This window comes from Ceratotherium simum, chromosome 6, assembly GCF_057802395.1.
Source record: "Ceratotherium simum simum isolate JZ-2026a chromosome 6, ASM5780239v1, whole genome shotgun sequence".
NCBI lineage: Eukaryota > Metazoa > Chordata > Mammalia > Perissodactyla > Rhinocerotidae > Ceratotherium > Ceratotherium simum.
The window spans coordinates 27960887-27985319 of NC_141905.1; the positions used below are offsets into that span (position 1 = coordinate 27960887).

At 46.9% G+C, this 24433-nt stretch overlaps 1 protein-coding gene across 13 annotated transcripts in view; it reads left to right on the forward strand.

Moving 5' to 3' along the window:
• Nucleotides 1-24433, forward strand: part of CAMK2G (calcium/calmodulin dependent protein kinase II gamma) — a 62854-nt gene that overhangs the window by 16544 nt on the left and 21877 nt on the right. For 8 of the 13 annotated variants that reach the window (XM_004426953.3, XM_014784844.2, XM_087432010.1 and 5 more), the window contains exons 4-12: nucleotides 4467-4521; nucleotides 5399-5464; nucleotides 8257-8329; nucleotides 8476-8578; nucleotides 8993-9076; nucleotides 9523-9617; nucleotides 10260-10382; nucleotides 20402-20485; nucleotides 20727-20769. In XM_004426953.3, the coding sequence (XP_004427010.1) occupies nucleotides 4467-4521; nucleotides 5399-5464; nucleotides 8257-8329; nucleotides 8476-8578; nucleotides 8993-9076; nucleotides 9523-9617; nucleotides 10260-10382; nucleotides 20402-20485; nucleotides 20727-20769 (726 nt within the window). Of the gene's footprint in view, nucleotides 1-4466; nucleotides 4522-5398; nucleotides 5465-8256; nucleotides 8330-8475; nucleotides 8579-8992; nucleotides 9077-9522; nucleotides 9618-10259; nucleotides 10383-20401; nucleotides 20486-20726; nucleotides 20770-23355; nucleotides 23419-24433 lie in introns of all 13 variants that reach the window. The other 5 variants (XM_014784836.2, XM_004426954.3, XM_087432008.1 and 2 more) reach the window with 1 other exon arrangement.

The window sequence follows — 24433 nt, forward strand, 5'->3', positions numbered from 1 at the left end:
AGGCTGCCATTTACCTTGGGCCCAGGGCCCATTCAGCCGACAGTGGTGTAGCAAAAACAGTTACAAAGAAAAAGAAGAAAACTAATATTGGGTTATGACTGAGCAGCTCCTAAATCCCTGCTCACCTGCTCCTGGGGGCAGCCTCCGTCCTCACCATGCCCCAGGCAACAGGACCTCCTTCCCACCACGTGATTGCTGTGGACAGTAACAGTGACACTTTGTCAGTGCTTTTTTGACCGAAGTTGGTTAGTTAAAATGTGGCATATTGTTGGGTGGTTTTTAAACATTGGAAATAGCCACAACATTTGGGTTGTGGCTTTGTCAGTCCTTAAAGGTATGAAACATCAAATAGAAGTATTTATGTGTTTTTTTTTTTTGGCCTGTTCTTCCTTCCACAGTTTGTAAAGAACAGTAATTAAGTTTATCGCAGTAAATGCTTTATATTCCTTTTCCCAGATCTTCCTGTCTGTAGACTTGGTCTGGCCCTGCTTGGCCTTCATGCCCTCTCATGGCTGTGGAATGGGCTGGGTGTGAGATTATTTTATTCCACGCATCCATAGCATCCTTTACTTCTGCCTCACAGCCCTCGGTACAGTCGTAGTTAATTACATATTTGTGTAAGTGCTGGTTTAAAGCCTGTCTTCCCCGTTCACTTGGAAGCTCGGAGGTGGCAGGGCCGAGTTTCTTTCCTTCACAGCCATATCTGTGGCATGTATAGCTATGCCTGCTTCAGAGAAGGTGCTGAATGGACATTGATGAGCAAATCAGAATGGCCAAGGCTAGTGGGGACAGGTTGGAGCTCCTTTGCTGAAGAGGATGGAGAAAGTGACTCCCTAGCAAGCAATTCTATAATATCAAGGATCTTGATGTTGGTTTGTTTTGGCTTCAAGTCTTGGTTCTACCACTTAGTATGACCTTGGATGAGTTTCTTTCGGAACCTCAGTTTCCTGTCCTGTCAGGGTGGTAGTAGAAGTACCTACCCCACAGAGTTAATGCGAGGGTTCAATAAAGTAACATGTGTAAAGCACTTGGCACCATGCCTAGCACATAGAAACAACTAAGTGTTAGTTATTATAATTTGGATCATTATTATCAAGAGTCTGCCAGGTAGGCACTTAAAGTGGCACGGTCAAGTTTCTACTGTTGTTCTCAGTTCCCTGTTAATTTTCTTTACAAATGAAAAAAAAATGGTAGCAGCCTTGCTCAGCTACGGGGCCTTCCACACCTGTCCCTCCTTGTCTTGGTGGTGCCTTGCTCTGAGGCACACATCAAAGCCCTTCTCTGGACTAGGTGGCCTGGGAGGATTAGTCTTCCTTTGCTGCTCCTCTCTTCTAACTTCCCTCCCCCATTCCCCCTACCTGGCCTCTGCGTGGCCTTACTGGAGAAGGGCTAGTGCCAATGACTCCCTGTCTGAGCATAGGCATGGGTACCTGCACTTTTTGCCCTGTTCTCAGCCCTGCTGTGCTGGGCTGGGTGGCGGGCATGGGGGTGGGGGTCTGGGGAAGGCAGGGCCAGGTGGCAGGACTCTCTTGGGAATAGCTGTTAGCCTCGTACCTGCTGTCCTGTTAGCTCACCATCCTGTTGCTGTTAGTCACCTCCCTAATGAAGCAGGTCTTTAGCTTCTGGGACAGCTGATTTCCAGGGGATTATTTGTATTACACACTTTAATGCTTTTTAATAGCAAATTTTTAATTAAACGGAAAGTCCTTTTGGAAGCAAGGGAGCAGCAGTTGGAGCAGGACTCAGCGTGAGGCTCCGACTTAGGCCAGAGAAGCAAAAGTGAGGAGGAAGGTGGCAGGGCTTTGGGGAGCTCCGTTGAGCATGTCTGGGTCAGTTAGGGTGGGAGGGAGGCAGCGGTCTGGCTGTAGCTCCTTCCTTCTGTCATCTGCAGGCCTAGAGAAGCGTGAGCTTATTTCCCAAGTATAAGAAAGAGTGGTTTGAGGAGGAGGAATTTTAGAAGTACTATCTGCCTTTGATCCCACTGGTAAATCACAGAAATACTGAGTTTGGGTGGAATTTGGGGGTTGAGTAACAAGTTCAGATCAAATAAGGTAGGCAATATGAAGTGTAAACAGTCGTCAGGCCCTGGTTCTAGCGCTGGCAGGCCTGAGTCCTCATTTGTCAAGTGAGGAGAACCACGTGGCTCTAGTGATGGCTGAGTGCCTGTATTTTACTTTGGGAAGGAGGGGATGTAGGGAGGTGCCTCAGCCCTGATGAAATGCTCTGACACTGGAAATGGAAGCTGTCCTTTGGGGTGGTTGACAGCCTGGGCCCGCTGAGGGAGAGACACGGTGATTTCTTTGTATCCAAGAACTTCACTGGTTGGTTTGGTGTCAGGCCATACCTGAAGTGCTCTGTGAGTTGCTTCTGAAACTCCTGAGGACTGGAGCAAAGGTCGAACAGAGGGAGCCCTTTGGAACAGAGGTTCCCCATCAGGAGAGTTCAGGTGAGGAAGGGGACAGGAACAGCCGGGACAGTTGGCCAAAGCATTGAGTTATGTTTGCATTAGAATGATGCTCAGGGGTTGGCATTTAACCCAGAGGTGGCTTTGTGGGCAGAAGCTTGAAGAGGAGACCTCAGAAGACATTAGGTTGGTTTTCCCCAAAAGGGCTCTGGGGGCAGGGAGTGGGAAGGGATTCTGCTCGCCAGGCTTTTCTTGCAGTTGGTGCGTTGCCCTAATCTGCTCCATGCAGTGGCCTCCTGGACCCATCTGTGATGCCATTGTAGGTCCATTTGTGAGTGGTGTCTCTCCCAGGCTCCGTTGCTTTGTTGCCTGAGTGTGTGGGCTACTCCACATTTCTTATAGGAAGCAGTGGTGTAGACCAGTCTTTGGAGTCAGAAAGAGCTGGGTTCACATTTTGATCTACCATATTTTGGCCTTTGGCCAGGTACTATATGTCCCCGAGCCTCCAGTGTGCTCATCTGTAGAATGGGAGTAATACTCATCTCAGGATGGTTGTCAGGAAAAATAAACTCCTAGAAGGCAGGCACTGTGTCCTTCCTAAATCCCAACATCTAGCACAGGGTCCAGCACACAGTAGGGACTCAATAAATGCTCGTAGAATAAGTAATGTACACAAAGAGTCTAACACAAGGCCTGGCACATAATAGGCACTTAATTCATTAGTCCCCCCTTATCCTCAGTTTCACTTTCCACAGTTTCAGTTACCCGCGGTCAGTTGTGGTCCAAAAATATTAAATGGAAGATTCCAGAAATAAACAATTCATAAGTTTTAAATTGCGTGCCATTCTGAATAGCGTGATGAAATCTCGAACCATCCCGCTTCGTCTGCTGTGCATGTGAATCATCCCTCTGTCCAGCGTATCCACACTGCATATACCACCTACCTGTTAGTCGCTTAGTAGCCATTTCGGTTATCAGATTGACTGTGGCTGTATCACAGTGCTTGTGTTCAGATAACCCTTATTTTACTTAATAACGGCCCCAAAGCTCAAGAGTAGTGATGCTGGCAATTCAGATATGCCCAAGAGAAGCCGTCAAGTGCTTTCTTTAAGTGGAAAGGTAAAAGTTCTCGACTTAAATAAGAAAAGAAAAAAAATTTGTATACTGAGGTTGCTAAGATCTACGGTAACTTTTATGACAGTATACTGTTATAATTGTTCTATTTTATTATTAGTTATTGTTGTTAATCTCTTACTGTGCCTAATTTATAAATTAAGCTTTATCATAGGTATATATGTACAAAACATAAGGCAAAACATAGTATAACAAAAACATAGTGTGTATATATATATATATATATATATATATATACAGGGTTCAATACTATTATGGTTTCAGGCATCCACTGGGGGTCTTGGAACGCATCCCCTGAGGATAAGAGGGGACTACTATAAACAGTTATTTTGTCATTGCCTGAGTCTGCATGTTGCCTCCCATGCTTACCATCCATTATCCTCGCTCCACGTGCCTTCCTGCTGGACCCTGCCTTTCCAGCTTCTTTCCCTCTTAATTCTGCTGTTCCCACTTACTCCTCTGGAAGAGCTCTCAGGCTGTCCCATCTTGTCATTCTCTGTCCCCCTGCAGTCAGCATCACTAGGTGCTTCTCGCTCTGCATTACACTGTCACGCATTATATCCCAGGACCACCTTCTCTGGGACTAGCCCCTCTGGGAAGTTTCCTTCTAGCCCCTCAGGGAAGGTTGCTTTTCTCCATCTTGTTTTACTTCTTAGCCATGAAGCTTCTCTCTCTTGCACACGACTGAGGCAGTCTGAGGTGGGGAGCAGAGCACTGGACCTGGGGGCTGGTTATCTCTTTGCTCTGTGGCCACGTAACCTTGGATTGAGGGGTGCTGGGCATGTTGCCGCTTCTCACTGCCGCTCCTTTAGGAGAGAGCCCAGTGAGGCCGACAGGATCGGGCAGGGGTGGGGTTGCTGAGGAGGAGAGGAATAGGATTTCCTAGTTTCCTCTCTGTTAATCTCTGTCCCCATCTCCTCTCTTGCAGTGCGCCTCCATGACAGTATTTCTGAAGAAGGGTTTCACTACCTCGTGTTTGACCTGTAAGTGCCACTTTCTGAGGGTGTGGGGGCCTTTCCCTCCAGCTGGCTCAAGATGAAGGCTTGGGAAAAGGCCTAAACTGGGCCTTCAGCCTCTGCCGAGGGTCCCGCTCCTTTGCCCGAGGGAGAGGATTTGATTTTGAACTTCCTCTGGTAACAGGCGGCTTGCTGAGGGGGTCTCGTTGCTCACTCAGTATCCCCCAGGCCTCCAAACCCCAGCATGGCATTGCTCTCGCATTTCTGATCAGCAGCATGCCTTGTGCAGATGCTTTTTTCTTGTTTCTTGGTGTGTGGTCCTTAGTGGAGAAATAGAATACAGCTCTTTGCATGACCTTAACAATTCTAGGAAATTGAAGGTAGCCTTTATTAGTCATAAACTGGGCTCCAATTGGTCTCTCCTCCACTTTGGTTGTGGTTTAATATCTTAAAAGTGGCTCTTCACCTCCTGGAAACGCCTCTCCGGTATTTTCAGAGTTGGGTCTCAGTGTCCTTGGTCTCCTTATTCTTCAACTTTAGTAGTAGGTCTGACCTTCTTGGGCAGCTGTATCTTAGTGTTCATATTGGTCTCAGATAAAGCTATGACTTTCTAAGTAGGTTGATTATTTTCTCTTAGATCCTCATATATTCATCTTTGCCTGAGTATTAGCTAATCTGTAGGTTATAGAAATAGAAATGTGCAGGAGGAAGGGAGAGCCCATGTTACCCCAAGGAGAAGCCCCATGTCATTGAAGGATTGAGCATGTTCTGGGCTCTCAGACAAAATGCGTATAGAGTTGGGATTTCTCTAAAAGCTGTTCCACAGTGTGACCTGTGACCTATTGGATGCTGGGGTTGGCCACCTGACCTGCCTCCTCTGACCCTCTTCGTCTGTTGATTGCAGTGTTACTGGAGGAGAGCTGTTTGAAGACATTGTGGCCAGAGAGTACTACAGTGAAGCTGATGCCAGGTGAGACGAGGGCCCTGTAGTTCAAGTGTGAGTCTTGGCCACCTTAGGGGACCAGGCATTGTGCCTATTTGAATAGTCTTTGGGGAAGATCAGAAGAGCTCTTGTCTGGACAAAGATTCTGTAGAGCTTGACCCAGGCTGCATTTTGTGGGCAATATTAAAAGTTAAAAATTCAACACTCCTAGGGCTGGCCCGGTTGCGTAGCGGTTAGGTTCACACGCTCTGCTTCAGCGGCCCGGGGCTTGCAGGTTCAGATCCCGGTTGCGGACCTACGCACCCCTTATCAAAGCCATGCCATGGTGGCATCCTATATAAAGTACAGGAAAATGGGCATGGCTGTTAGCCCAGGGCCAGTCTTCCTCAGCAAAAAAAGAGGAGGATTGGCAACAGATGTTAGCTCAGGGCTAATCTTCCTAAAAAAAAAAAAAAAAAAAAATTCAGCACTCCCAGATCAGTGTTTTTGCAAAGCTCTTGTAAGTCTCCTTTACCCTGTCACCCCAGAAATACCTTTTCTTTGCACTACTGCATACTCACAAACATGCCCAGAGCGTTCCCTACCTCTGCTGCTTTCCTTTAAGAAATCCTACTGTGTACAAGGCATCCTGGGGCTGCTCCAGGAATGGAAAAGACATGGTTTGTGTCCCGAAGGAGTGTAAACGTCTGGTTAATAATACGACCAAGAACCTTCTCGGGAGATTTCGGCCTGGATCACCTTGTCTCTTGACCACCATGACCAGCCCTGATGTAGGGCTCCTCAGGCCGGAGGACCATTCTTTGGCCACATACCTCAGCCCCCAACCCTCCGTGGAAGCCCTGGCAGCTCTTTCCTGTGACACAGCAGAATTCCTCCCACACTACAGCTCTCGGGTGCTTGTTTGGCCTGCCTGCCTTTCCTGCCTCAGCTCCTCCCCTGGCCCCGAGTTTTCTCTGAGGGTGATGTCCTTGCAACCTGGTTTTGATCATTCTGCCTGCAGCTTATCTGGCATATGTGGCAGCTCTGGCTGCCTCTGGAGAGTGGGGGAGCACAGCTTCCTCACAAATTTCTCAACCCTGAGAGGCCAGTGTTTGCTGATCAACTTCAGATGCTTCAGCCTCAGGAAAAATTCTCAACTAGGGAGATGAATTCCAGTGCCAGCAGGGGAGGACCAGGCTCTGGGGCGGGAGGAGGCGGTGATAGCTCAGGGAGCCTGGCGGGGAGGAGGGAGAGCTGGGGGGGTGACTGTACCAGTGGGCTTGGCCTGGCTCTGCTGGGACACTTCGCACTTTTGCCATTTTTGGCCAGGAGGCTCTCCCTGCTAGCCTAGCTCTGTTCTAATTATACATTTCTGTGGAGACTCGCCTTTTCAGCTCAGTCTTAAAGTCTCTTTGGCCTACTCTTGGGCTGTGTCCTGTAGGGAGGCCTGAGCCTCAGTCCCCAGGAGCCAAGTAAAACCCCTTGGCTCTTGTGGAAGCCCCAGCATCAGATTTTAGAGGAAGGATATTAAGTCCAGGCCACCAGCCCAGCACCCCCGGACACTCTGCAAGCCTGCTCCACGTACATGGTAGTACCTGCTGGCTGGGGCTCTGTTCTCTAGGACAGGATTCCTCAACCTCTGCCATTATTGACATTTGGTGCCAGGTAATTTTTTGTTGTGAGGGCCTCTCCTGTGCCTTGTCGAGGTTTAGAACCATCCCTGGCCTCTACCCGCTAGAAGCCATTAGTACCCTCCCCCTCAGTTACGAAAACCAGAAATGTCTCCAGGCATTGCCAGATATCCCCTGGGGCGCAAAATTGTCCCCCGATTTTCACCACCGCTCTAAACTGCCAGCACTCCCTGCCAGGTGATTGACTGCAGGTGTGGCAGGACGGTTTGGAAGGTGGACAGCCTGATTCAAGAATCAGTAGCTGAAGGTGACTGGGTTAGTTTGTCTTTTTCTGTGCAAAATCAGAAATGCTCCTCAGGTGCCCTGTTTGGAATCCTTTTAAGTACACTGTTTCCTAAAGATGTCTGTGTACTTGTTTTATTTCCCCTACAAAACGATATACCTCAGGGCACGCACTGAGTCTTATTCATCTTTATTTATTTTTTTTTTTAAAGATTTTATTTATTTATTTTTCCCCCAAAGCCCCAGTACATAGTTGTCTGTCATAGCTGCACATCCTTCTAGTTGCTGTATGTGGGACGCGGCCTCAGCATGGCTGGAGGAGTGGTGCCTCGGTGCGCACCCGGGATCCGAATGCGGGCCGCCGGCAGCAGAGCGCACGCACTTAACCACTAAGCCACGGGGCCGGCCCTTATTCATCTTTAGAGTCTGTGTGGTACCAAGCACAATGCCTGTAGGCACTCAATAGATGTTTAAAGAAAGGAATGAGTGCACCCACCCCCAAAACAACTTAGGCTTAGGTGGACTCTCCTTCCTAAGTTGCCACCACGAGCCTCTTCTCCGAGAAGAGGGGGAAAGAGAAAGAAGGAAGCGGTTGGATGGTCTCTTTCTCAGGAGTCTAGGGGGTCCCCCAGTCTCTTGGAAATGAACAGGTCGTGTTGGGCCTTTGCAGTCTAGGGAGGCATGGTGGACCCTGCTCTAGTCTTTCCTCTGAGAGACTAGCGGGAGACCCTGGACAAACCACTTAATCTGCCTTGGCCTCAGTTTCTTCTTCTGTAAAATAGGTTGAATTAGATAATGTCCAAAGTCCAAGGTTCTAGCTCATCAGTCAGTGATTCTCTGTGAACCTGTGACCCAGAGTTACGTGCTTTAGTCCACAGCATGTGGTCGTGGATGAGGTTGACATTTCTTTTCCTTCTGCTTTTGCAGCCACTGTATACATCAGATTCTGGAGAGTGTTAACCACATCCACCAGCATGACATTGTCCATCGGGACCTGAAGGTACTACCCAGGCTACCCCTTTGCCTCCTGCTTGTGAAGCTTTGGCGCCACCTGGTGCCAGGCATTGGTACTGCAAGGCCCCAAACTAGGCTCTCTCTGGACCTTGGAGTGGGTGTCTCACAAGGTTCTCTCTCTTCTTTACACAGCCTGAGAACCTGCTGCTGGCGAGTAAATGCAAAGGTGCCGCTGTCAAGCTGGCTGATTTTGGCCTAGCCATCGAAGTACAGGGAGAGCAGCAGGCTTGGTTTGGTAAGAGTGACCCTGTCTTCCTGGAATGCGGCCCCCACCCTTCCTTCTCTTCCTGATTGGCCTTCCTCTTTCAGAACTAGAAGCCAGACCCTTAATGGTCCTGGCCTCCTCAGAGACTGGAGGAGGGGGAGGGTGCAGAGCTCCCCGCAGCCCTATGTGACTCAATACAGTGAGTCTAGCTGTTGTCTGCACTGTGTTCTTGCTGCCCCTGGGGAAGAGTGGGAGTTCCTGGTAGGCACATGGACTTGCCCTCTGATTTAGATTCCGGGCACGACAAGGTCTTGCTGCCCATGTGCTGAGAGCTTGTGTAGCAAAAGCAACAGCAATGAGAAGGGACTTGGGGAAAATTGATGGTGTGGATTTAATGAGAGAGAAAGTGGGTTCAGTGTGCCTCTACCCTCTCTTCTGCTACAGGTTTTGCTGGCACCCCAGGTTACTTGTCCCCTGAGGTCTTGAGGAAAGATCCCTATGGAAAACCTGTGGATATCTGGGCCTGCGGTAAGCCCATTCCACTCTCTCAGCTTTTCGATGTTAAGGGCCCTCAACTTCCAGCGATGGTGAGAAAGAGGCATCGCTATTCTTTGCGGGTCCCGGAAGTGTCTGGTACATGTGAAATCGTGGTGTTTGCTCTAGTGCCCCTGGGATGGCTGTTCCCATCACACTCACCTCCCCAAGTACTTCCTGGATTATATTGCGTCCTTGAAGAGGGATTTACTCATGCCTTAGAGGATGGGTTGTGCCTTAAGAAATCCCTGGTGTGGCTTGGTGACATGATGAGTGAAGCATAGCAGGAGGGGCTAGTGGCACAGCGTTACTGGCTGGCATCCACTTCTACCTCTGGTATGGCCCTTGACTTTCTGTGTGGCTCTGAGCCCCGTGTGGCTTTTCCTGGTTCATCAGAAAAGTAGGTGACTGACCCCATTGACCTATGTTCTGTCTCATAGGGGTCATCCTGTATATCCTCCTGGTGGGATACCCTCCCTTCTGGGATGAGGATCAGCACAAGCTGTATCAGCAGATCAAGGCTGGAGCCTATGATGTAAGGACAAGTTTGTTCCAACCCCTCAGGCTCTGTCCAAGGGAGGGGGCATGTTTAGTGTATCACGGGATACAGGGAGTGTCAGGGGACTTTGAGGATCCAGGTCTCAATAGAATTGAGACATAGGTCTCAATTCTTGCCACCCCCTATCCCAGGGAGCAACTTTTTGCACAGCCATTTTTGGTAGCTATAAAATCAAGGAGCCCACTGAAGCCCTTTGATCTGTTATTTGCAAAGAATGGCATGGCTGTGTGGTATGCTACATAACATAGGGATGAGAAGTCTGGCAGCCCCTCCACTGCAGTGGGGCTTTGGGCACATTGTTGAGCCACTGTTTCCTCCTAGTAGAGAGAAGGAGTTGAACCAGAGAAGATCAGAGTCCACTTCCAGGTGGAGTCCCCTTCGAGATATCCCTGATCTGATACTCTGGCATTCTAACCGTGACTGCTCTATTTTCCTTTCCCAGTCTTTAAGTTGACACAGGTCCTGGGATACCCCAGGGCTTCTCTAACTCTCTGCTAGGCCCTTTGAGGTAGCACAGAGTGCCCCAATTATAGGAGCTGGGATGAAGACAGAGCCTACCTTTCAGAGTGCGAGGCTCACGAATTTCATATCCCTCCTCCCCCTGTTCCTGCTCCTTAGTTCCCGTCACCAGAGTGGGACACGGTGACTCCTGAAGCCAAGAACTTGATCAACCAGATGTTGACCATAAACCCTGCAAAGCGCATCACAGCTGACCAGGCTCTCAAGCACCCATGGGTCTGTGTAAGTGTCTTCACCCCAGATCAAGGGGGTCAGGGATATCAGCTCTCAATATGCCCTGTACCCTTCTTACAAGCAGAGTTTAATCATTCTGGGCCCTGAGCAAGGACTCAGCAGACAGGAAGGGGGATGGGACCCAGGGTCAGTAAATGTCACCAGGAGGAAGTCAGGGAGGCAGATGGGCCTCCTGTCTCTGTAACTGGCCTCTATCTGTCTCTCCCCAACTCAACTTGTCAGGTGTGATTTAGTTCTGATCTTGAATGAGGGCTTAGGTTGATCTTTGCAGACTCTAGGTAATAGGGTGCATATTTCAGATTTCAGCTCTCATACAACTCTAATGGAAGTGGGACCAACACTTAACAAATAAGCAAAAGGGGCCTCTGAGCAATTAAAACCAACCTGAAGTTCAGTCATAAAACTCATCCTATGAGAGCCCCCTAGGATATCAATGTGGGTCCACATACTCTGTTGTCATATACAATTCTGTCAAGCTGAAATATCTGTTTTCAAACTAAGAAAAGGGTATGCTACATTTAGGCCTGATACCCATGATGTGTTTATTTATTTGTCTTTTCTCATGTTTACCGGATGCCTCTTTGGTGCTGGTCACCATGTAGGTGCTGGAAATACAAAGATGAGTGAGGCATGATCCTTTCCCCAAAAGATTTCAAAAATTATCTGGGGAGACAGGACTCAGACAACCACTCTGCAATGCAACAAGTACATAAACGAATTTAATGAGCACATAGGAGCTCCCACTGTCCCCGGTGGGCAATGGGATCACTGAAGACTGCATGGTGGAGGTAACCTCTATCCTGGTTCTTGGCAGATGACTAGGAGTTCCCCAGGATGATAACCTACAGACAGAGGTTAGCATGGGCCAGGGTGAGAGGCCATGGGAAATTGTGGCAAGTTTAAGGAATGTTAAGTAGTTTGCTTGTAGATGAAGATATGACTGCAGGAATGCAAGAGAATGAAGCCAAAAAGAGTCCATGACATGTAAGTTTCTGCCTAAGGAGTTTGAATTTTATTCTGAAAGCATAGGGAACCATTTAAGGGCTTCAAAGAGGTAGAAATTTGCAATTAAGAAAGATCACTTTGGAAGCTGTGTAGAAAATGGAATTGAAGAGGAAAGAGGCTGGGGACAGAGAGTGCAGGAAGTTGTCGTAATTATCTAAACAAGACCAGATGAGATTTCAGCTAAGGGTAATGATTGGAAAGTGGGTGGTGTGGCAAGGAGTGGACAAATTTGAGAGATATTTAAGAGATAGAATCAAGAGGATTTAGTTGGACCAGTTGACCAGTTGGATTTGGGGAGTGAAAGAGAGAGAGGGATTGATGGGGACTGTCGGGTTTTGAGTCGGTAACAGAGCAGAGGGTTGTACCATTTACTGGCCCAGAGAAAACCCAGAGGAGGAGCCAGTTTGTGAGAAAAGATGATGATTTTAGTTTTGTACATATAGAGTGTCATGTCAGAGGACCTCCAACTGGAGACATTCAGTCAGTAGTTAGAAATATGGTTCTAGAAATTATTTATTTATTATTTTTTTTAATAAATTTTTTGTTTATTGCAGTAACATTGGTTTATAACACTGTAAAAATTTCAGGTGTACATCATTGTACTTCAATTTCTGCATGGACTACATCATGTTCACCACCAAAATACTAATTACAACCCATCACCACACATGTCCGCCCTCCCCACTTCCCCTCTGGTAACCACCAATCCAATCTCTGTCCCTATGTGTTTGTTTATTGTTGTTATTATCTACTACTTAATGAAGGAAATCATATGGTATTTGACCTTCTCCCTCTGACTTATTTCACTTTGCATTATACCCTCAATGTCCATCCATGTTGTCACAAATGCCTGGATTTCATTGTTTCTTATGGCTGAGTAGTATTCCATTGTGTATATATACCACAGCTTCTTTATCCATTCGTCCCTTGATGGGCACTTAGGTTGCTTCCAACTCTTGGCTCTCGTGAATAACGCTGCAATGAACACAGGGGTGCATGTACCTTTGCAAATTGGTGTTTTCAAGTTCTTTGGATAAATACCCAACAGTGGAATAGCTGGATCATATGGTAGTTCTATCCTTGATTTTTTGAGGAATCTCCATACTGTTTTCCATAGTGGCTGCACCAGTTTGCACTCCCACCAGCAGTGTATGAGAGTTCCCTTCTCTCCACATCCTCTCCAACACATATTGTTTCCTGTCTTGTTAATTATAGCCATTCTGACGGGCGTGAGGTGATATCTCATTGTAGTTTTGATTTGCATTTCCCTGATAGTTAGTGATTTTGAACATCTTTTCATGTGTCTGTTGGCCATCTGTATATCTTCTTTGGAGAAATGTCTGTTCAGGTCTTTTGCCCATTTTTTAATTGGGTTGGTAGTTTTTTTGTTGTTGAGATGCATGAGTTCTTTATATATTTTGGAGATTAAGCCCTTATCAGATGTATGGTTTGCAAATATCTTCTCCCAATTGTTAGGTTGTCTTTTCGTTTTGTTGATGGTTTCCTTTGCTGTGCAGAAGCTTTTTAGTTTGATGTAGTCCCATTTGTTTATTTTTTCTATTGTTTCTCTTGCCCGGTCAGATGTGGTGTTTGAAAAGATGTTGCTAAGACCCATGTGGAAGAGCGTACTGCCTATGTTTTCTTCTAGAAGTTTCATGGTTTCAGGTCTTACATTCAAGTCTTTAATCCATTTGGAGTTAATTTTTGTGCATGGTGTAAGGTAAGGGTCTACTTTCATTTTTTTGCATGTGGCTATCCAGTTTTCCCAACACCATTTGTTGAAGAGACTTTCTTTTCCCCATTGTATGTTCTTGGCTCCTTTGTCAAAGATTAGCTGTCCATAGATGTGTGGGTTTATTTCTGGGTTTTCGATTCTATTCCATTGATCTGTGTGTCTGTTTTTGTGCCAGTACCATGCTGTTTTGGTTACTATAGCTTTGTAGTATATTTTGAAATCAGGGAGTGTGATACCTCCAGCTTTGTTCTTTTTTCTCAGGATTCCTTTAGCTATTCGGGGTCTTTTGTTGTTCCATATAAATTTTAGGATTCTTTGTTCTATTTCTGTGAAAAATGTTGTTGGAACTTTGATAGGGATTGCATTGACTCTATAGATGGCTTTAGGAAGTATGGACATCTTAACTATGTTAACTCTTCCAATCCAAGAGCACGGAATATCTTTCCATTTCTTTGTGTCGTCTTCAATTTCTTTCAGAAATGTTTTATAGTTTTCGGTGTACAGATCTTTCACCTCTTTAGTTAAGTTTATTCCTAGGTATTTTATTCTTTTTGTTGCAATTGTAAATGGGATGGTATTCTGAATTTCTCTTTCTGCTACTTCGTTGTTAGTATACAGAAATGCAACTGATTTTTGTATGTTGATTTTGTATCCTGCAACTTTACCATATTCGTTTATTACTTCTAAAAGTTTTCTGGTGGATTCTGTAGGGTTTTCTATATATAAAATCATGTCATCTGCAAATAGTGACAGTTTCACTTCTTCCTTTCCAATTTGGATCCCTTTTATTTCTTTCTCTTGCCTGATTGCTCTGGCTAGGACTTCCAATACTATGTTAAATAGGAGTGGTGACAGTGGGCATCCTTGTCTGGTTCCTGTTCTTAGAGGGATAGCTTTCAGTTTTTCACCATTGAGGATGATATTAGCTGTGGGTTTCTCATATATGGTCTTTATTATGTTGAGGTACTTTCCTTCTATCCCCATTTTATTCAGAGTTTTTATCATAAATGGATGCTGTATCTTGTCAAATGCTTTCTCTGCATCTATTGAGATGATCATGTGATTTTTGTTCTTCATTTTATTAATGTGGTGTGTTACATTGATTGATTTGCGAATGTTAAACCATCCCTGCATACCTGGAATAAATCCCACTTGATCATGGTGTATAATCTTTTTAACGTATTGTTGTATGTGATTTGCTAGTATTTTGTTGAGGATTTTCGCATCGATGTTCATCAGTGATATTGGCCTGTAATTTTCTTTTTTTGTGTTGTCCTTGTCTGGTTTTGGTATCAGAGTAATGTCAGCTTCATAGAATGAGTTAGGGAGCTTCCCCCCCTCCTCAATTTTTTGGAAGAGTTTGAGAAGGATAGGTATTAAGTCTTCTTTGAATGTTTGGTAGAATTCACCAGGGAAGCCGTCTGGTCCTGGACTTTTATTTTTGGGGAGGTTTGTGATTACTGTTTCTATCTCCTTACTGGTGATTGGTCTATTCAAATTCTCTACTTCTTCTTGATCCAGTTTTGGAAGGTTGTATGATTCTAAGAATTTATCCATTTCTTCCAGATTGTCGAATTGGTTGGCATATAGCTTTTCATAGTATTCTCTTATAATCTTTTGTATTTCTGAGGTGTCTGTTGTAACCTCTCCTCTTTCATTTCTGATTTTACTTATTTGTGCCTTCTCTCTCTTTTCTTGGTGAGTCTAGCTAAAGGTTTGTCTATTTTGTTGATCTTTTCAAAGAACCAGCTCTTGGTTTTATTAATTTTTCTATTGTTTTTGGTCTCTATTTCATTTATTTCTGCTCTGATTTTTATTATTTCCCTTCTTCTACTGATTTTGGGCTTTGTTTGTTCTTCTTTTTCCAGTTCCTTTAGGTGCATTGTTAGATTGTTTATTTGAGATTTTTCTTGTTTGTTGAGATAGGCCTGTATCGCTATAAACGTCCCTCTTAGAACCGCTTTTGCTGTATCCCATAAATTCTGGCATGTCGTATTTTCATTTTCATTTGTCTCCAGGTATTTTTTGATTTCTTCTTTGATTTCTTCGTTAACCCAGTCGTTGTTCAGTAGCATTTTGTTTAATCTCCATGTATTTGTGGCTTTTCTGATTTTCTTCCTATAGTTGATTTCTAGTTTCATACCGTTGTGGTCAGAAAAAGATGCTTGGTATTATTTCAATCTTCTTAAATTTATGGAGACTTGTTTTGTGGCCTAATATGTGATCAATCCTGGAGAATGTTCCATGTGCATTTGAAAAGAACGTGTATTCTTCGGTTTTTGGATGGAATGCTCTGTATATATCTACTAGGTCCATCTGTTCTAGTGTGTCGTTTAAGGCCAATGTTTCCTTATTGATCTTCTGTTTGGATGATCTATCCGTTGGTGTAAGTGGAGTGTTCAAGTCCCCTACTATTATTGTGTTACTGTCTATTTCTGTTTTTATGTCTGTTAAGAATTGCTTTATATATTTAGGTGCACCTACATTGGGTGCGTAGATATTTACAAGTGTTATATCCTCTTGTTGGATTGTTCCCTTGATCATTATGTAATGCCCTTCTTTGTCTCTTTTTACAGTTTTTGTTTTAAAGTCTGTTTTGTCTGGTAGGAGTACTGCTACCCCAGCTTTCTTTTCATTGCCATTTGCGTGGAGTATCTTTTTCCATCCCTTCACTTTCAGTTTGTGAGTATCTTTAGGTCTGAAGTGTGTCTCTTGTATGCAGCATATATATGGGTCTTGTTTTTTTATCCAGTCAGCCACCCTATGCCTTTTAATTGGAGCATTTAGTCCATTGACGTTTAAAGTAGCTATTGATAAGTATGTGCTTACTGCCATTTTTTAACTTTTTTTTTTTTCTCAGTGTTTTAGTAGTCCTTCTCTGTTCCTTACTTCTTCTATACAGAATGGATGGTCACTTTAGTTTGACCTCTGTCTGAAAGCTGTACTCTTTAACTCCCCTCCTCCCTCCTTTTATGTTTTTGATATCATATCTAACCTCTTTTTTGTGTATTTGTATCCATTACGTTCTAATCATGGAAATAGATAATTTTTCCTATTTGTGGTCTTCTCTTTTCCCCTTAAATCAGTCCCTTTAACATTTCTTGTAGCACTGGTTTCTTGGTGACAAACTCCTTTAATTTCTGCTTATCTGGGAAAATTTTGATCTCTCCTTCCATTTTGAATGATAACCTTGCTGGGTAGAGTATCCTTGGCTGTAAGTTTTTTCCTTTTAGCGCTTTAAATATATCGTGCCATTCTCTTCTAGCCTGTAAGGTTTCTGCTGAGAAGTCAGCTGATAGCCTTATGGGGTTTCCTTTGTATGTAACTTGACATTCTCTTGCGGCTTTTAGGATTCTCTCTTTATCTTTAATTCTGGACATTTTGATTATGATGTGTCTTGGTGTGGGCCTCTTTGGGTTTATCTTGTTTGGGGCTCTCTGTGCTTCCTGTACCTGGATGTCTGTTTCCTTCTTTAGGTTAGGGAAGTTTTCATCTATTATTTCTTGAAATAGATTCTCTGCCCCCTTGTCTCGCTCTACTCCTTCCAGGACACCTATAACACGGATGTTAGTGCGCTTGATGTTGTCCCAGAGGTCCCTTAGACTGTCCTCACTCTTTTTAATTCTTTTCTCTTTTACCTGTTCACCTTGGGTAATTTCTTCTAGTCTTTCTTCCAGCTCACAGATCCGTTCTTCTGTATCCTCTACTCTGCTTTTGAGTCCCTCTAATGAATTTTTCATTTCCAGTATTGTATTCGTCATTTCTGATTGGTTCTTTTTTATATCTTCCATTTCTTTATTGACATTCTCACTGAGTTCATCTATTCTTCTCCCCAGATCAGTGAGCATCCTTAACACTCTTAGTTTGAACTCTCTGTCAGGTAGGTTGCTCATTTCTGTTTCACTTAGTTCCTTTTCTGGGGTTTTGTCCTGTTCCCTTACTTGGAATGTATTCTTTTGCCTCCTCATTTTGCCTCTTTCCCTGTGCTTGTGTCTACGTATTAGGTAGGTCAGCTACGTCTCCTGCTCTTGGATAGGTGACCTTATGTAAGTGATGCCTTAGGAGGCTTCCAGTGTGCTTCCCTCAGTTCTCAGCGTTCCAGGGGTGGCCCCTATGTGGGCTACGTGTGTCCTTCTATTGTGGCCTGTTAGCTCTCCCTGTAGGCGCCCAGGGAGGCTGAGTTATGCTCCTGGCCAGCTGTTGTTATGCTCAGCTGCTTGTAGTTGTTGTGGGCCCTTCAGTCTCTTTATCAAGTGTGGGGAGCCCCAGCACAGTTGGCTGTAAGTTCTAATACCACATTTGTGTTGCGGTATTTCTTTTAAGTGAGTAGGCCCCCAGTGTGGCAGGTTGTTAGGCTCAGGGCCTTACAATTGCTGTAAGCCTCTGGCCTATTAGGTCTCTTGTCAGCTCTCTGAGGATTGCAGCTGGGTGGGGCTGGCCCCAGGCACAGGAGCACCCAATTGTTTCAGGCTTTGGAAGGTGGGGCAAACCTCCTATGTGGGTCTTTGAGAAGCACAAGTCTTCTGCAGCTGACAAGCCCTGTTGCCCACAGGTCCACACACACAGTCAACACAGTCCTGCCCCGTGTGAGCGCCCCGACCTCCCCAAGCGGACCCAGTCTCACCACGGTGGGAGCCCCACACACTCCGCCACCGCCCCACACTCTCCACCCGCTCCTTGTGCACACCCTGCCCGTTCAAGTCGGCTCAGTTGCCAGGCTGCAGAGAATCCAGTCACCAATCTATGCAGGCCCACACGTTGCCTGAGGGCTTGTTGTTGGGTGGGGCCAGTCTCTAGGGTGGGCTGCCTGCCCTGGGTGAGCTGGATTAAATCGGTGCTCTAGCGGGTGGAGCAGACCCTGGGCTAGCAGGCCTCAGGGAGAACTCCAATGGCGTCTGTGTCAGCACGCTCACACCAGGCCACAACAATGGCTGCCGCCAATGTCCCAGTCCCTGGAGAGGTCTCACCCCTCACCGAGATGCACTCAGGGCCTATTAGGTGAGTCTCTTTGTCACCAAAGCACTGTGCACCTTTCTTTCTGGTGATTTTAGGATGCTTTCTGGAACGGGTGAGTTTGTGCGCGTGCCCTTTAAGAGCCAGTTCTAGTTTCTTTGTGAACCGGGTTTTCTGGGGGTCCTCCCCAATGCTTTAGTAGCAGGCAAAGTCAGATATTATGCCGCTGGTGTCGATTGTGCTGGGTCCACAAAATGCCCACAGCAGGGGCGCTCCCCGGCTCAGGGCCCCGCGCCTCCAGGGAGGGTGCGGACCTGTGCGCTGCTCCCGGCGGCCGTGAAGCTGGCGGCTTGTGAAGGCGGCGTTTTTCCTCTCCGGAAGGGAGTCTCTGCCTCTTCTACCCCAGTTAGGATTGTCCGTTGTTGCAGGAGTTCCTTTTATCCAGTTTTCAGTTCTATCTCAGGGGTAATTTTTCCACGAGTAGTTGTAAATTGGCTGTGTCCACGGGAGGAGGTGAGTTCCGAGTCTGCCTACGCCGCCATCTTGACTCCGCCCTCCTGGTTCTAGAAATTAGAAGAGAGATTGAAAATTGGTAGTGCAGGTGGCAGTCGTTTCTGTATGGGTGGTGTCAAGGCTGTAGAAATAGAGGGAACTCTTTCTATGCTGATTGGATTCTTACTGGGGGCTTGTATTGCTTCATAAGAGAGCAGATGGCCACTGAACACCAGCATTTAATGACAGGGAGAGTTAGAGGAGCCAGCAAAGGGGACTGAGAATGAGAACTTCCATGGTAGGAGGAGGATCAGAAGCAGGGGATCCTAAGAAACAGGAGGTTTCGGTAAAGGAGCATCTGTGATCAGATGCTTCAGAATCCATGATAAAGATGGAAAAAAGTCCATTGGCTCGGGCCAGGTAGAAGCCATTACTTTGTTATTTCGCTGATAGAGGCAGTATAGTGAGAGAGACCGAAGCTTGTTTTCGATGAGGTGAAGAGGGACTGGGGGTGAAAAGAAAAAGAAATGGTACTACTTAAAGAAGACGGATGCGTCAGGGGATTTTAAATTTTTGTTGAAGATTTTGTTTAAGGAGAGGCTTTTGTATAGACTGCAGAGAAGAATATAGTCCAGAATAAGGGGTTGAAAATATTGGCTAATTGAGGAAGCAAAGGTTTGGGTAGCAAAAGAGAGAGGGGCTCCAGAGCCCAGGTCAAGGGGTCAGCACTGCACATAAGGGATGAAGCTTCTGAGACCTAGGATTAGGTTGCAGGTGGGTGAAAATCAGCTTGTGGGTTGGGGGCTAAAGTTGAAGGAGGAGTTCTTCCTTGGTTATCTCTGATTTCTCTTTGTGGAGAAATTTACACTTTGGAGAAGGAAGTGAAATACAAGACTCAGAGAAGGTAGAGGAGGTTGGGAGAGTTGCTTGGGAACCAGGAAAAGGAGTGGGCCAGAGATGAGGGGAAGGATTGTGGGGCAGCCTTGTGGGGTTGTGGGCACCAGGCTGCATATCGTAGGATTTATATTTCTATAAAATATTTATTTTATATTTTCTGGCCAAGACAGCAACAGCAAAGGGAGGAGGTGAGCAACTTAAAATGGGCACTCAGGAATTGGAGAAATATTACACTCTGGGGGTCATTTTTGTGGGCCCCAGCCTCCACCGTCCTGTATATCTCAGTAGCCCCTGAGGACATCACTCTATTATGATATTATGTAATAATTGATGCTTGTATTGATGACCCTGAGTCATCAAGGAATTGTAAATCATTTCCAGTGGACTCTGTTTAAGGAGGAAGGAAGTTAGCAGTGATACATTGAAGAAAAATTCCCACCCACAAGGTGAAGACCCTTAGCTTCTCAAATCACAGATTCATTCAGGACCTTGTGGGGGTGTGTTGAGAGGAGTGAACATCCTCTGTAGAGAGCAGGAGCCCTGCCTGTTCTCTGACTGCTCAGAATTTGGACGCAGTAGGTGCATGGTGAACAGTAGCAGAAGGAGTGACTGCATGAGAATCACAACACACAGGACACTCTCTTCCATTCCGTAGCCTCCATTTCCCAAGGAAGATTAGAGTGCTCTCTCAGGCACGCTCATCTAGCATCAATTATCAGTGGTGTTTTCATATTCACATTATTGTCCTTACATAACCGTGCATTTTGGGTGGTGCTTTTATTCTAAAGGCATTTTCACATCTATGACCTCATTTTATCTTCGGAGCAACTCTAGGGTGGCTGAGCACAGCCATCAGTGCTGGGACTATGGTGAGGGGCAGAGGATCTGGTTGGGGGACTCACAGGCCTGTCTGTTTGGCTTCCAGCAACGATCCACCGTGGCATCCATGATGCATCGTCAAGAGACTGTGGAGTGTTTGCGCAAGTTCAATGCCCGGAGAAAACTGAAGGTGAGTCTTGCCTTCCGGGCTGCCAGCTTCCTGAAATCATACCTTTTGACAGTGCACTCCCTGCCCCATCACAGAAGGGAGCTCCCCTCCTGGCTGGAGCTAAGCTGTGAAGGTTGTACATGTTGGGGAGCACCAGAGACCTGATGTCCTCAGGCTCTAGCCAGCAGCTGTCCTCTGCCTGAGACCAGGCCATGCTTTTCTAGAGTCTGATTGAATTCACGGGACCCTCTTCTTTCCCCAGGGTGCCATCCTCACGACCATGCTTGTCTCCAGGAACTTTTCAGGTATGTTTTCACAGCCGTGCACTTTAATTCTGCCGAGGTGAGTGGGTCAGAACGAGGCGTTGCCATCCCAGTGCTGGATGTCTCGGGCAACGCCTTGACCAAGATGATGAGGATCCTGTTTTGAGGGGCTGCTGCTGCTGAGTTCTGTAACCTGAGATTTGGGGGGCTTCCCTTGGATTCAAATTTATGAACTCTGTTCTCTAGAACCTCCCAAGGAGTAGCCTGCTGAACCTCCCATTTGCCTTGTCCCTGGGGATTCTTATTTAATTCTCTGAAGACTCTCAGCACTTTAAGATTTTAGACGGTCGCTAGGGTATTGGAGGATGTGCTGGGGAAAAGAAAGAGTTGAGGTGTAGTCAGTCTTCTCAGTTACCACCATTAATTTGCCAACTGGGACGATCTCTACTTCACTGTGTCCAAGTAGAGATGACTAATAGAAATTATTCCAAGTGTTTAAACCTTTTACAGTGACTGTGCTTAAAATATTTTCTGTGATACCAGCTGTAAAAGTGAAGAAATAGAGACCAGCAGGATGGAAAGAAAGGAACTTGCTTAAATTTGCCTGAGGAATTGGGAGAGTTGGGACCTGTAATTTGTAAATCACACTTGACATTTTCTTTTTAAGATGCAAGACACTCCATCCTCCCCAACCCCTACCCCCACCTCCATCATTGTTTGCCCTCAATTGGGAAGCACAGTGGCTTTTCTGTGAGGAAGAGATTAATGACAGGACTCAACTGAAGACAGAAAGGTCTCTTCCCAGCTTGCCTTTTCCCCTGCTCTTCCCTCCTCCTAACCCCCAGCCCCACTGTTTTGGTTTAAGACTCCCCTTTTCTCATTCTCATAACAAGACTCCCTCCCTTGCTTTCCTTCTGCACTGCCGTGAAGAGAGGGCTGTGTGGGAGTCTCAGGTGGGCAGCCTCTCTGGGCAGAGGTTGCTCCCTTGAGCTTGAGCCCCAGTAGGCTCATCTGTGCTGGTTCCAGGTGACCTAAGGGCCATGGCTCTAAGGATGCCACAGGTGAGAAGACCTGGGGCCTCATGAGCTCTAGCCCGAGTGAGAGCCACAGGGCTCTGAAGGGTCAGGACTGGAGAGTGAGCCAGGGGAGTGTCCCACCTCAGGCCCATCCCCTGTGACCTTGGTTTGGGGCTCCTTCTTGTGTTGTGGGTGCCCAAGAGGGGAAGACTGTGGCTCTGGGTTCGCCTCTCACAAGTGAGAACGGGAGGGCACAGTTGGCTGCCTCCAACAGAGATGGAGCTGTAGTCCCACATCATGCTTCTTGTCCTCTAATTACTTGAAGCTTCTGCTGTCTTGGTTTAAGAGCCTTTCTAGAGGACGCATGAGGGCATTTCTGTGCTGACCCTAGAATGGTGATCTGTTCTCTCTCTGAGTGGAAGAAATTTGAAGACAGGCTACTGGGAAATCAATAGCATATGCCCTGTCCCATGGCCTCAGACCTCTACATCAGCCTTTCCCCATCCATTTCTGGAAATCGGTGTCTTGGTTTCAGGAAATAGGTCTCTCTGTTAGGACAAGCACTTTCACTCATCCCTAAAGAGTCTCCTGTTCTTGCTGCCTAGATCTCGTCTGACCTTTGAGCTCACTTCGCCCTAGGTCAGAGGAGACAAGAAAAAAATGCTGCAAGCATTCCAGGATGTCTCTTCTGCCCTGACTCTGGGACAGGTGAGGACAGAGCCTGTCTCCAGAAGCTTCTGCAGAAAGAGGTGTCTACAGGTATAATCATGAAGAAGGGGCACCTATTTGTTTTTTTAGGAACGAGTTAGGCTGTTTTCTGAACCCCATATAAGGGGTGCAGCTTAGCCCTGGACTCTACCAGGTTGGCTGATGTTGAAATCAGGGCTTCTAGAATGTACTACATTAGCAGCCTTTGTTTCCCTCCTGGAGGCTCGTGTCTTGGGCATCTTTACCCTCAGAACACTGTGAAATACAGGTTGAGAAAAGCTGCCTCTCCTGGCCACCTGCCTTGAAGAGAGAAAGCAACCTGTGTCTTTGAGGAGCTGGGAGATTTTGAGGGGACATGGAGCATCAGTGAACTTAGCTGCATAAGGGCCAAGGACCCTCCCTGGGCCCCAAGTGCCAGTCTCTCTACTGTTTGGAATGTGATGAGAGGAAAGAGCTGCCCTCTGCTTCAGGCTCTCTGATAATGTCTTCATTTAGGTCCCCTAGGGAGGAAGGTCTGAAAGTGAAACTCAGTTTCTTTGAAGCCTTAAGCTGGGGCTGGGCTACCTCAGAAAGGATGCTGCCTCTCACCAAGTCAGGCTGTTACCTGTAGACCCTCACCTGAGGTGGTCATGGGACAGCTGCTGGAGCCGTGGTATTCCCCACGCCCTGTCCGAGCCCGGTCCTCTCAGGTCCCCAGACTGCTGCAGGGCTGGCTGCACCTGCTCACCAGCCTGCCCTCAGCACCTTCGCTCCCCAAGCTGGGCTGGCTTGGCCACGCCGCCTGGGCCCTGCTGTGCGTGGGCGGCCAGCGGGTTCCCGCGCCTCGTGCTGGGGCATGCTCGCTGCTGACTGGCCCCCGTGGCTTTGCGGCAGCTCTGTGCACTGAGAGATTGTATCCCCTCAGTTGGCAGGCAGAGCTCCGCCCCCGCCTCGCCTGCCGCGAGCTCCGCCGGCCTGGCCGGGCAAGGTACGTGGCATGAGTCCTCCCCGACCGCCTGCCTCGGCTCCCTGCCACCCCACCAGGAGGGCCAGCATGCCAGGCCCACTCACCAGGGAGGCCAGTCCCATGCTTGCGGGCTGAGATGGGCATGCCAGACGGACCACCTAACTTGGCATCCGCAAGCGCATTGGTGTTATAGAGCCCCCTAACCAGCCATGCATGCTGGGCGCTTGCCAACTCTCAGGAGGCAATAGCCTGGGGACGTGGAGCTGGGCAGCAGAAGGCTTTCCTCCAGGTGGTCCTGGCCTGCCTGTGAGGGCTGCAGCCAGAGGTCGCCCCCAGGGACAGTCCTAGGCATGGCCTGGAGCTGCCCAGTGCTAGGACTGTTGGAGACCCCACAGAGGAAGCCACACCCCTCAAAATTGTGAAGTCTGGCATTTGTAGGCCTGAAGGTTTGAAAGGCTGTAGAATGCAGAAGCTGTGGAGACAGCCATCCCTGGGTTTGGATCTTAGCCCCGCCACACCCTGAACGAGTCTTGTCAGCCTTAATTTCCTCATCTCTTCAATGGGGCTGATAACACGGTGATGATTAAGATCTTGTATGTTGAAGGCTCTCAACCCTGCCTGTGTAAGACAGCTTGTAAAAAATCCTAATGCTGGGAGGCCACCCCAGACAAATAAAATCAGAATCTCTAGGCCATAGAATAGGAATACGCATTTTTTTAAGCTCCCCAGGTGATTCCAATGGGCAACCTGAGTTGAGAACTCTGATGTATGTAAAGCACTTAACACAATAGGTGGTCAGGCCACAGTAGTAAACACATTAAAAATGTGAGTTTCAAATCACCCCAGCATGACTGGAGATGGGACCAAAGGCCATTTTGGGGGTCAGAATTCTTGTGATGGAAGGACCTCTATTCTCACTGGAGAGAGATGGGACCCAGCTTGGGTGGGAATGGCCAACTGAAGGGAAGAATGGCAGCAATAGTGACAACAGTTAATACTTTCCTGAGTACTTGCCATGTGCTAAGCACTCTGCATG